This window comes from Perkinsus marinus (genome assembly GCF_000006405.1).
Source record: "Perkinsus marinus ATCC 50983 genomic scaffold scf_1104296951948, whole genome shotgun sequence".
Classification (NCBI taxonomy): domain Eukaryota; phylum Perkinsozoa; order Perkinsida; family Perkinsidae; genus Perkinsus; species Perkinsus marinus.
In genome coordinates this window covers 55,906-67,820 of record NW_003209090.1, presented here as the reverse complement: position 1 = coordinate 67,820, position 11,915 = coordinate 55,906, and the positions used below count along the sequence as shown (strand labels likewise).

Below are 11,915 nucleotides of genomic sequence, written 5' to 3'. Positions count from 1 at the left end.
CATTAGCTGTGTTCCCGCCGAGTCACATCTTTGTATGTGATAATGGGCCCTCGTTACACCCTCAAGATGAGACCCAATGGGCTACTCTACAGGTATTGCATCGATCTAAGGGAGTTTTAGAGCGAGTTATGGTAGGTCCATCCCGATATAAATTATCTATATATTCCTGAAGGCAATAAGACCTTCGCTTTTTATTGGTGCAATCGTTATTGGATACCCTATCTAGCTTCAACAGGAAGAACGGCGAATTTCAGGTAGTCACAGCGCGACGCCCAGTGACCACAGGGTCTGCAGATACGCGTTGATCATTGATGACGATGTGCCTTTGCCCGATGATTTGCACATTCCTCGAGATCAGCTAGATAAAAACGTTGATATTAAGGCGGTAATATGGTATACGGTCAGCGGTGGTATATGATCTGCTGAAGGTACATTTCCCTATTACCGCAGTGTCTCCTCATGGGAGCCCTAATTTGCTTTTACAATGTCAGGACGTTGAATATAAGATGGCTGCAGTACATAAGTTATTCCAAGCTATGCTTTCGAGGTTGGAAGTCCTCAGGGTCCCGAGGGTCCTTATTGTACACATAGGTGCTTATCGTGTCATGGGGCGATCGCTTTGTGGGATCGGGAGTCTTTGGATGATATACTATTCGAGCACGATACCGTTTTTAACGGGGAGGATATGTGAGACCCTCGGCATCTTGTGGAGGCAAGAGGTGATGACGATCTCCGCTAGGTATATGGGGTTGCTGTTGCTGAAAAAAAGGGACAACTCTAAAATCATCTCATGTGCGCAGACTCTCGTACCAACATATGCTCCTGCTTCTTGGAAGGTAGTAGCTTTGCTATGCTCTTCGGTATCGGTAGTAGCCTGGTGTTAGTTCTTGTTCCGTCAAAGGGTTAAGTCATGGGAGCTGACTTCCCACAAGAAGACTTTCACTTACTTGTTCGAGTTGGTGAACCCGTCCTCGCTATGTCATGGTCCCAGTTGGGCGCTTAAGCCGTACTTTCTTCAAGAGGTAACTTTGAAGGGGGCAGGGTTATTTAGAACTCGGTGATTCTTGACGCAATGTGGTCTGATCGGTCCCTGGTTAATGAAATATCAAGGGGCCACGGCTAGGGCATTATATGTTCTTGAAACCGGGGGCCTTAATACTTAAGGCGGTGCCGGAATTTACTGCAAATATTGGGTATTTCGATGGAGTGTCTATATGTACATGACGGCTCATATACCATGAGCTCGAAAGGAGAAGCATTTCGCGAAAGTTACTCGAGCGTTGCGTGTTGTGGCCGTTTGTGAAGTCATCTCGGTATTAGCTAATACCAAGGATTACATCACCACGTTAAAACTCAAACGCCCCGGTGTTGCTGACTTACAAGCCGACTAACTTCGCGTCCGGGAGTGTATCGCGCTCTCTGTGTATCGATACGGACTGTATCTGCTTTCCACGGGACTGCTCTTTCAGCATTGTCGACCTCCTTTCAGTCACAATACGCTTTTATATCTCAGTTACTAGCCATCGCCCTAGACTGGATGAGAGTCTTCTTGGTATGTGGTTTACTCCTACGAGACTGGCTGGGCCTGATAGTGATGATTGGTCTCAATGCTATTGTACTCTATTCTGTGCTTATCGTCTTCCAACTCGTCGTGCTGCGGATAAGGAAAGAGCTTAGGGCTGGGATCCTTACGTGAGCATATGGCACGTAGTTTATGTACTGGTGGAGCCTTGCAGGTTTATTGCATTCCCCTGGTATCGCCTTAGTGCACTCCTTTTCCGTTTGGGAGCACTTTGCCAGAACATTCTAGTATACAGTTTCGAGAGGGAAAATATCAAAATAGGTGGTCACCGCGGATACAGTCATCATTTAGTAGAGGTTCTCGTAGGTACTAGGGAAGATGAGATACGTGACATCCCACCATGCCCACCCCATATGGACGTGGACTGGTTTCGGGTCTGGGAGGAGAGTGATACCATAGACAAGCTCAGCACTCCGGAGAGGCAACCACAGTTGAGTGCTACAGGTAAGGACGACATCTATCGTATCACACATGGATAGTAGTCTCCTTGTAGTTAATTCTGCTCGCCGGTCTCGTATCAAGACCCCTCGTACAAGTGGGACCTCGAATAGGAGGGGTAGCATAGCGACGTACTCGCCATCCGAGGTCATAGCCAAGGAAGGCTATGATGTGTCAAGTGGAGATGTTGTTCCATCAGATAGAAGCAGTAGTCATCATCAACTGTAGTGCTCGTTTATACCTGTCAGTTGACATCCATAAACATCGATAAGTGGTATCCTAATTCTCCTCAACTCATACCATTCAGTAGTTCTCTTTTGAAAGTCTAGCCTTCATTTAGTCATTCAGTAGAATAAGTCGACTACTACTACCATCTGGTCAAAGTGCGTGCTATTTTTTGCGTTATTTCTTGCTATTTTTGTGTACTTTCGGACTGTGCGCAAGGTCATATTCGAGAGAAGGTCGTCGCTCTTGGTGGCATGCGACATAGACAGTCGCCTAATTCTGCACTACTGGTCAATCACTACTGCAGTGACTTCTCGAGGAAGAGATCTATTTTTGTTCATGTCCCCATGTAGACCTTCACCGGAGTTGTGTTCACAATACCACGACTAGTGTTATCGTGCTGTGGACCCATCAGGTCTTCGGTCAGTTTTTGTTACACTACTGAGTTTCGAAATATGTCTTTCCAACAGCGACTAGCAACATGGTCAGGGCATGTGCCGCTAAGTCGGTGTTCATGATGTGTGACATGCAGCCAGTATTTGCTAAGACTATACAAAAGATGGTAGGGTGGTTGTAGTAGCTGAGTGCTGTTGTTATTCGCTCGCTTGGTCAGCCTCATGTTGTGGAGACCGCCAATACACTCCTCAATGCCGCGAAGATCTTGAACATACCAGGCGTTGTTACTGGTAGTGTTTGGAGGGGGGTGGCACTTTCGGGGTTGAGGATTTTCATTGATACGTTAGCGTACTGAAATGAAGTGTATAGTGCAATGATTTGGTTATCAGAACAATACCCAGAGAAACTAGGCCACACGTTGCCCGAGCTTGACACTTCTCACTGTCGAGTCTTCAACAAGCACGCCTTTAGCATGATGACGGATGATGTGACGGAATATCTCGAGAAGGAATGCCGAGGGTACGCGCTTGCTCTGTCATCTCCACAGTTATGTTGTGCATCTAGCACCGGCTGTTTTTCCTTCCAGGCGTGATCAGTACATTCTTATGGGCATCGAGTCGCACATCTGCATAGCGCAGACAACTCTGGACATACTGTCTGGACACCCTGACTCTACTGTGTAGTGAGGGCAGTCGTTCCTCATTGGCGTCGCATCATTGTGTCGCCTTAGGTTCTTGGTCACCGATGGCATATCTTCGAGTCGCCTATTGGATCGATCGACTGCCCTGCATCGTCTGTCTAGAGTGGGTGCAGTGTTGACCACTAGTGAGGGTCTTATCTTCGACATGATGCGGACTAAGGATCATGCCAACTTCAAGTAAGTCCCAAGGGGTGGGTATCTCGCAATGATCCCATCTACCCCGAGATGAATATTGACTTGTGCTATTTGTCAGGGAGCTTTCTGCTATAGTCCGAACAATCAATTCGAGGACATCCTATGAAGACCAACTACAAGGACTCTAATGTCAGCAGCTCGCAGTGATCAGTGTTCAATCCTCAACAGCCCTACATTCCTTTCTGTGATCGTGTTCTACCGCATACTGGTTTGTGTTGCTCAATCACGGGGAACTACTTGGGCCGCTGGCTACTCTCTAATTGCCTCCTCATTGTATGGTGAGTAAAATCCTGGCTCGATCCTCTGCTAAGAAAGCGGTGTTGTTGGTATGTGATTTGCAGGATGCCTTCGCCAAGACGATTCAGAATATGGTAGGTTACCACCCATTTATCGATTCATTTACTGCTGTGCTCAGCCACACATCGTTCAGACAGCTAACACGCTCATCAGCGCCTCCAGAGTTCTCGACTTCCCCGTAGTCGTTACAGGTGAGAAGCTCATCGTCAATGTCCTCGACTGGTCTCTCAGAGCAGTATCCTGAGAAGCTTGGAGGGTCGGTGGCCGCCTTGGATATCAAAGGCTGTCCAGTGTTTGCCAAGAAACCTTTTACTATGATGACTGAGGAGGTGAAGAAGTACTTGGATACTCATTTCCATGAGTGAGTCACTCAGATCTGCTCAATGCAGATGTTGTGCATCTCAGAAGAGATCAGTTCATTTTGTGCGGTATCGAGGCTCATGTCTGCATCATGCAAACTGCATTGGATATTCTCACAGACCGTCCAGATGCCACTCTGTAGGCTCATCCCTGTCTTTATTGACTCAGCCCTATCACCTGCAGGTTCGTGGTTACAGATGGCGTTTCCGCCAGTCGTTTGCTGGACAGATCGACAGCCTTCGAACGTCTCTCGCGAGCAGGAGCGGTCCTGACTACCAGTGAGAGCATCCTCTTCGATATGATGCGTACGAAGGACCACCCCAATTTCAAGTGGGTCTCGCCATCTTTCCCGATTCATAAAGGCCTCTCTATGCAGGGATATATCGGCTGTCGTAAGAACGATAAATCAGCGTACACCTCACGAGGCGCAGTTATCATCTCTGTAGGCCACTCTTTGTTTCTCATGTCAAAGGAGCCCATGCTTTGTGTTCGTAAAGACTTGGGGTAGCCCAGCGCTACTGCCTCCCCTGGAAGGTCCAAACATGTACACCTATGATCCGCACTGTAGTTCATGTCTAATACAAATGCAGCAGTAACGGTAACGGCGTCTACTCATCCATCGGCATATACCAGATTTGTGACCCATAAAGAGGCTGCTCTAGCACACGAGAGGAACAGCGAATGGCGACTAGCTGTTAGTTCTCCCTCGTTTCTAGTGGCCCATGCGGCGTTGCTAGGTATTTGAATGGCGTGAGTGCTTTCGTATACGGCCTCGAGACGAGGAGGTGATCGCCAAGCTTCGCGAGGCAGAGGGGCGCGTGCAAGCTCCTGAACGTGTGGTCATGCCAATCAGGACGATCATCGGTCATTTCAACTTGGCGATACGGTCAGCAGTACGACTTGAGCGAACATGGACTAGTAATGAGGATAGGTACTGGGACGCTGGCAAGGCCTCGCTTGCACTGTCCGAGAGTTATCTAGCCGGGGAGCTGTTGGAGAAGTTTGGACTACCTCTTGGTTGTGCACTGCATAACATGCATGCGATAGAGACAGTGTCGACCTCTTTTAAAGAGAGGGATCAGGTTGGAGAGCCAAGGGAGGCTCTGTGAGGGGATATGCTTATGCAGGAAACACAAGCAAATCTTGAACGCTGGCCGCATTCGGTGAAGCATTCGTATGAGCGAGCAGTTGTCTTATTCGACAAGAGGCAGCTCACGGTGGCGTATGAGCAACTGATTAAATGCAAGGAGTTGATGGAATGGAAGAGAAAAGTGGAGCCCAGACGAAGAGCATAAAGCCCATCAAAGGAGTTGGATAGCTCTCTTAGGTGAAGCACATCTCCAGGCCAAAGGAAGACCCTCTCATGGAGAGGTAATGAGCTGTACAGTGTTGGCCAGCGGTGAATGCCGGAGGGCCATGAGGAGCGGCCCGCTGGTGTTGTAGAGGAACTTCTATGTTGTGTGACAGGTTGGGGCTTCCAACTACACACCCGAAAGATTCGGAACAGGGATGGGGACTATCGGCAGGATCGGGGACCGGCAGCGCCCGGTCCATCAGCCAACGGAGTGGCTCCAGTTGTGAGCAGGAGATTAATGGAATCGATGATGACATCCTATGCGTGAAGGAGCTGATAGCTCTGTGAGAGCTTTGGGAATGCACATTGCTTGTAGTCGTGCTCAGATACCAACAGAGTTCGGATTCCCAGAGGAGTACTAAGGGGAAGGGGGCACCACCACAGGTTTTACCATGCTTACTATGCCGGTGGGGTCATTTATAGTCCCGCAGTGGAGGATCTCATGGTCGCAGATTTGAAGGCTCACTCGAGCATAATAGCGATACCGAGGATACATCTGTGATGCGGTCCACTGCTATAGATGATACAAATACGATCTGCAGTGCAGCCCCGTTGGATGAATGTATAGCGACAGTTTGGCCGGTGCACGCAGACTTGTCCCTTCAGGCACGGTTTGGTGGGAAACACTTTGTGCATGTGACGAGTCTCAGCAGCCGAACGGATGATAGCGAATGAGTTTGCGATAAAGTGTCATCTCATGGCAACATTATCGTATGCTACCATGCCAAGATAAATTCCACAATGATGGGGATGGTGTTTTGTTAACTCGAGTCTTTGCACACGAAGTGCCGGTACGGCACTCACGCCGCTGGCTGTAATCTTGTCAATCGACCTCTCTCATATCCGCGGATATGGTCAGGATGATCCCTACCGATTTACATAGCTTCTGCTCATCATGCTGACTATTCGATTGGGTAGTGGGGACCCGCACAACTAATAGCTACAGCCTGGGGGAGAATATTAACGGGTTGCGGACGGTGCGTTAAGTGATGATATTTCCAGCAACAAGGGGTGGACAAACTCCACACGTTTCTTCATGAAATTTTGCGTTCGCGCGATGGTCAAATCCCTGGAAGTCCCAGGCTGGAAGAATGAAGGCGCTCTCGCGGGTCTTTTCGTGACCACCTCTCACATACAGCTACAAACAGATTCCAACTCGAGTGTAACCGGAAGAGAGTAATCACAGCCGATCATGAGGATGAATAACATCAACCTAGAGTTTATCATGGGGGTGAATAACTCTGACTTGCACGTCCGAGATCGCAGCAATGTTTAGATTGTTCAGCTGAATTAGTACTGGAACTGTTCGACTTCACCTCGAACCATTATAAAGCACGCTGGTCCATCGAAGCCACTGGACAGGCTATATGAATGCCCAATGTCGATGCTGAATAATTTGAATGTGAAACCAGTCCACTAATCGACTAACATCAAGAAGATGAGTACGAGGCATTCTTGAGATAGAATCGTAATACGCGAACCATAAGTCGATTGACACTCGTTTATCGTGATTCGCTCCGAGTGTTCATCGCGGTGAGTTTTTTACTGGTATATGAGCAGGATTGAGGTGATTACCACTCATGGTGGACCCCCGCCGTGAGGAACAAGTGACTTGAAGTCGAAGGCATTGTTTAACACAGATCAAATGACATATCTCCATAAATTCAGCTTAAGATCACACAAACATTAATAATCCAATACGTCTTAAATCAATCAAGAACTTCCTCTCCATCAACTCCACGGGGCACCGTCTCATGTACAGCCCTACGCAGATCCGACTCAATTCTCCGCTGATGCTGCAGCTGGGGCTCCACAATCGCCATATATGCAAATCGCTAAGGATGTGTGAGGCAGTCGTACAATACTGACAGGCCTAACCTTATTCTCACCTGCACGGCACCAACCATTGTCTCGATGGACGTCAAAGGCTCCTCGACCGCTGCTGAGTTATCCAATCTAGTCCCATCCTCAAGATAGAGTGGCCCCTGATGGGTGGATGGGAAGCACTCAAAGAACGAAGGCTCACCTCGCCCGCCTGATCAGCGTCAGCTTTCTTACCCTTGCTTGCCTGTCGCTCTCCAAGGGATAGCTTGACAATCTGAATTATTTGGTCGTGCACTTGAGCACCGTACTAATAACATCCCTCTTGCTCGAATCGGAAAGTGTACACTGTTTTTGTCTAGAGAACAGTCCCCCAATTTGTGATTATCCAGAGTGAGCGACAGGGCGATCATCAACTACAGTATCCAGTGAAGTAGGCACCTCCACTAGATACTGTAACTGTCTCGTAGCTATTGGTCAATATTGACTAGTGCAGTTCTAACAAGGCAGCCGACCTCTCTGCAGAGCATAAAGAGCTCAAATAACTTCTTGTCCTCGTTGGATATCCCGTCACCACCGCGTCTGTCTGGATGGACCATACCGGCGACGAAACGCCATCGCGAACCAACCTAAAAAGAAGAGACCAACATGTGTGGACGTGTCCTGTCTTTGGCTATTACCTTCTCGTCGGCCGAGCCATCGCGCGGTAGCCCCAGCATCATCCGGGCTAGACGTACAAGGCGCTGTTTACTCCCAGCCTGTCGCCATCTGAAGACTCGAAGTCATCAATAAACCGATGCACGAATGAGAGTGACCTCCGAATCCTCGTATAGAGCTCTGCTCCTAGCTGCTGCCGATGCCACTGCTGATACAGAGCAACGACAGCCAGCAGGCAGAGGAGGGACAAGTGTCGTTGAGAGAGGAAACTGGGGAGAGCATGATCCCGACACTAGCTGGATGCACTCACCCGCAACCGCAGCTGCCGTCCCACTGAGAGTAACACAGGCATCCGACAAGAGCTGTTCTCGAGAGTGGACAGTGAGGGCCCTGAGGGCCAGCCACAGGAGGGAAACTGTGCCTACAAAAAGAGGTTTAATACAGTCTGAAGGAGGTCGCTGACCAGAAAGTATGGCCACATTAGTGACCCCAGCAACGTTGGCGAGAGTCCAACAGCAAGCCCCGACCGCTGAGCCTCTACTAGCGGCCTCTACCACACATCGGTACACATCCTTCTTAGAGCAGCGTTTATGCTGCAGGTCATAGAGAGACGTTGCCAGGGCGAATCCACCCTGCGAGATCAGAAAAAACTTACTCCAGCGATAGACATGCCGTTTACCTGGAGGAGAGCACTAGCCGCTGCAGTCGCCGGCAGGCTGACAATTGGCGACTGGGGGACGGTTGGCGTCGGCAGAGGCGCCCAATGCCAAACAGACGGAGGATGGGCGACGGTGAACTGAACAGAGGACGAGGCATCGTTGGAACGACATGGTCTCAGTGCTGCTTACCTTCTGGTAATGGTCTATGAGTATGTTGCCGTTCTTATACTCGAACATAGGGACATACGTTACACTATTGGGAGGCGTCATCGGACCATAAGTATACACCTATACGAGGACGTATACAGTAAGCCCATACACCGAACCGCATGGTGCACCATCGGAGTCGCTCCAGCTACCACTGAAGATGTCGCTGTCGCTGATGCGATGGCCGCCGCAGATGAGGAGACACCAACACTCATTGATGTACTTGTCTGAGACGAGGATGGAAGGCCACTCCCAGTGTACCAAGGTTACCCCTTCTCGTGCACTGGCCCTGTCCGGTTTGGGCAACAAACGCTGGTGATCTGCGACTTCCTCCTCAGGCTCCGGCTCGTAGCCTGGTGGGAGCTGCGACGTTAGTGGTGATATGAAGTCCCACATGAATCTGAAGGGATAACAGAGCGATAGGCTAGTATTGGCATCCGAACACTATCGAAGTCCGGAGCCCTACCAGAGGGCAGCAGATGCGCTTCCTGGCAGCAGAATCTCGGCATTCGAGTACTCACTCAGATTCTTTCTTGTTGGTGAGGGGCCCATCAGCTAGCTCTATCCCCCACTTCGGATCAGGGGCCAGTAGCTCCTCGTCACGCTCATCCTCATCGTTAGTAGACCCTTCGTAGTCACTGCCCACCTCTAGGCCCTCATCATCATCGTCCACCTAAGCCATCCGCTACTGCAACGGAGCAGACGTGGAGCCTCATCCCTTACCTCATCCCATGCATTCTTCACTCTCGACCATGTGTCCAATAGCTTGCTGCCCACCGCAGACAATACGGCGATGCTCATGCTGGGCTCGGCGCGTGGCAGATCGAAACGTATCTGCTCCGATATCGTGGTGATGGTTGGAAGGCTGTTGGTCACTCCTACATTCCTTTCTAGATCCCTCAAATCGGAGAGTCTCATCGACACATCTTCCGTGGGTAGGGCTATCTCCATCGAGGCCTCAGACTGAGACCATAAGGAGCCTGAATTGCGGTAGGAGAGAACAACGGCTGAGTAGCCAAGACGTCACCTAGCTCCTCCAGAGTGGGTTGCCGAAGGACTCTGTGAGGCTGAGAGGCTCTGTGGCTATCAAATAGGCATACCCCCTGAGACGGAAGGGCTGGCTCCACGGTGGATAAAGGAGCAGGGCTACAGCTAGTGACTGGAAAGGGTTACCTTGGATAAGCCGGCCACTCGGACACAAGGGCAAACGACAGGCATTCGAGGCTGCCCTTCTGGTATGCTACGATCTCCACTGCTGTCCTCGAGGGCAAAGAATGGCCTCACAACGTGCAGTCGACTCAGGACAGCAATGGTGAGGGTCGTCCCTGAACCACCACCACCGCCCCCCAAGAGCATGAGGGCAAGGAACGCCCATCGCCTGACCGCTGGCATCCGACGGTTCGAACACGTGCTCTGGACGTAGTGAAAGAACTGCATCTTGGTGAGCCTCACCGTAAGCACGCCTCCATTTCCTGGTCGGAGCATGTGGAAGAACAGGGAAGGCTTAGTCGATTGGTGACCACCAGCATGAGGATGAGGCAAGAGCTCCTCATCAACAGCCCCATCGTGAACATCGCCGATATCCTTATCAATCTCTGTGAAGTTGTCGTCCATGATATCCATCGGCAAGGCTATTCGAGTGACCCCTTTCGAGCCCAAACCGGGAATGTTCATCATCCATTTGCGGGCGTCCATGGTAAAGGGTTCCCTATGCTCCCCCCAAGGGCATTGAGACGTGACCGATAGCAGTAGGTCGTAGTGCAGTCGCTTAGCAGGAGGCAGAGTTTCCAAGGGCACTGGGACGACAGTGAAGCTGTAGTAGAGAGGATGCTGGACAGCAGAGAGCCATGACGAACCACCAGTAGTAGAGTGGCTCTTACGGTGGGGTAGTAGGTCGAAGAGTCGGCCGCTGACTGGTAGGATTTTTCGAGGTTGCCCTGCCCCTGCTTGCAGCGCGAGCTCACAGTAAGTGAAGCCAAAGAACTCCGAGGCAGTGGCGTGCAGTTGCGCACTGAGGATGCGTAGTTCGTCTCGGGCCAGGGGGATAAGCAGGGGAGGGGAGGAGGCGTTCAAGGGTGCGAGGAAACGTAGGAATGCACCACAAGACGACGACCGCAGCTGCTGTTCCAGGTAAGGTAGCAAGTAGCATCTCAGACCACTGACCAGTGGTAGAAATCTAGCTAATACGGCATTGCAGGTCGCAGAGGACTGTTGGGACGGTGAGACACGTAGGCGCCATAAGGCCAGCTCTATAGTGGAGAGAGCCTCCGACAGTATGATGCCTGATGGACACCGCACAGGGAAGGATAACCCTAGGATAACAGAGCTACCTGCGAACCGATGAACGGCTTGGATCCCTCTGGTCGTCAGAGCCTGCTTTCTCTCATGCTCGCTCTCATCAGATGGTCCCAATACGAGGGACCTTTCAGGTCCAACCGAAGGATCGAAAAGAAGCTCATCAGCAGTTGAGCCGACTAGTTGGTCCACTCGGGACTTGAGCTCTCTCAAGTTGACCTTAGACATACAGTTGAGCCCAGGAACATCGACGAGCCTACCTGGGAGCCCAGCAAGTCCTTCAGAGGACGGAGGAAGAATTCTCGTCTGATCCGCTGTAGTTCCGTGAGGGCCTTGAAGGGTCTGCCACCTTCGGACATAACAGCAGCAACAACTCCAGCGACAGCTTCCCTGTATCGGGCCACGACATCGTAGTAGAGATAGGCTCGTAAGGCACCAAGCAGCCAGTCCGAGAAGTGTCCAAGGAGTGAGTGGATGGAGGCAGTAGCCATCCCAGAGGCATCAGGGGGAACAGTCGACACCACAGTTAAGCACAACTGTATCATGGGCAGGATATAGGATGGGGCTCTCTTGGGAATCAACGCTGCTACCTGCGATGAACGATGCAGCCTAGGACAGTCGGGGCCATGGGTCGTACCATGGGACCAGTCATACGGATGCTGGACAGATGCCGATTAGCTCCATTAACACGACGTAGCAGATCCGACAGGAGGCGACATCTCAAAAATG

At 50.7% G+C, this 11,915-nt stretch overlaps 3 protein-coding genes across 3 annotated transcripts; 2 read left to right on the top strand and 1 right to left on the bottom strand.

Moving 5' to 3' along the window:
• Positions 1 to 2,726: 2,726 nt before the first annotated feature.
• Pmar_PMAR013484 (conserved hypothetical protein) lies at positions 2,727 to 3,522 on the top strand (the record flags this gene model as incomplete). The annotated part of the gene is made up of 5 exons (XM_002777397.1): positions 2,727 to 2,807; positions 2,859 to 2,931; positions 3,031 to 3,160; positions 3,228 to 3,320; positions 3,372 to 3,522. 5 exons carry the CDS (start codon positions 2,727 to 2,729, stop codon positions 3,520 to 3,522), a joined length of 528 nt encoding a protein of 175 aa, XP_002777443.1.
• A 289-nt stretch (positions 3,523 to 3,811) lies between these two features.
• Positions 3,812 to 4,701, top strand: Pmar_PMAR013483 (conserved hypothetical protein; the record flags this gene model as incomplete). The annotated part of the gene is made up of 6 exons (XM_002777396.1): positions 3,812 to 3,907; positions 3,952 to 4,024; positions 4,065 to 4,194; positions 4,239 to 4,331; positions 4,377 to 4,585; positions 4,640 to 4,701. 6 exons carry the CDS (start codon positions 3,812 to 3,814, stop codon positions 4,699 to 4,701), a joined length of 663 nt encoding a protein of 220 aa, XP_002777442.1.
• Positions 4,702 to 7,256: 2,555 nt separating this feature from the next.
• Positions 7,257 to 11,838, bottom strand: Pmar_PMAR013482 (hypothetical protein; the record flags this gene model as incomplete). The annotated part of the gene is made up of 18 exons (XM_002777395.1): positions 7,257 to 7,382; positions 7,437 to 7,532; positions 7,574 to 7,678; positions 7,884 to 7,997; positions 8,049 to 8,143; positions 8,336 to 8,446; positions 8,489 to 8,657; positions 8,705 to 8,821; positions 8,874 to 8,972; positions 9,162 to 9,291; positions 9,413 to 9,564; positions 9,615 to 9,725; positions 9,774 to 9,871; positions 9,919 to 9,994; positions 10,065 to 11,173; positions 11,222 to 11,405; positions 11,447 to 11,776; positions 11,824 to 11,838. The coding sequence occupies 18 exons, from the start codon at positions 11,836 to 11,838 to the stop codon at positions 7,257 to 7,259; spliced, it is 3,237 nt and encodes a 1,078-aa protein (XP_002777441.1).
• Between the last annotated feature and the right edge of the window lie 77 nt (positions 11,839 to 11,915).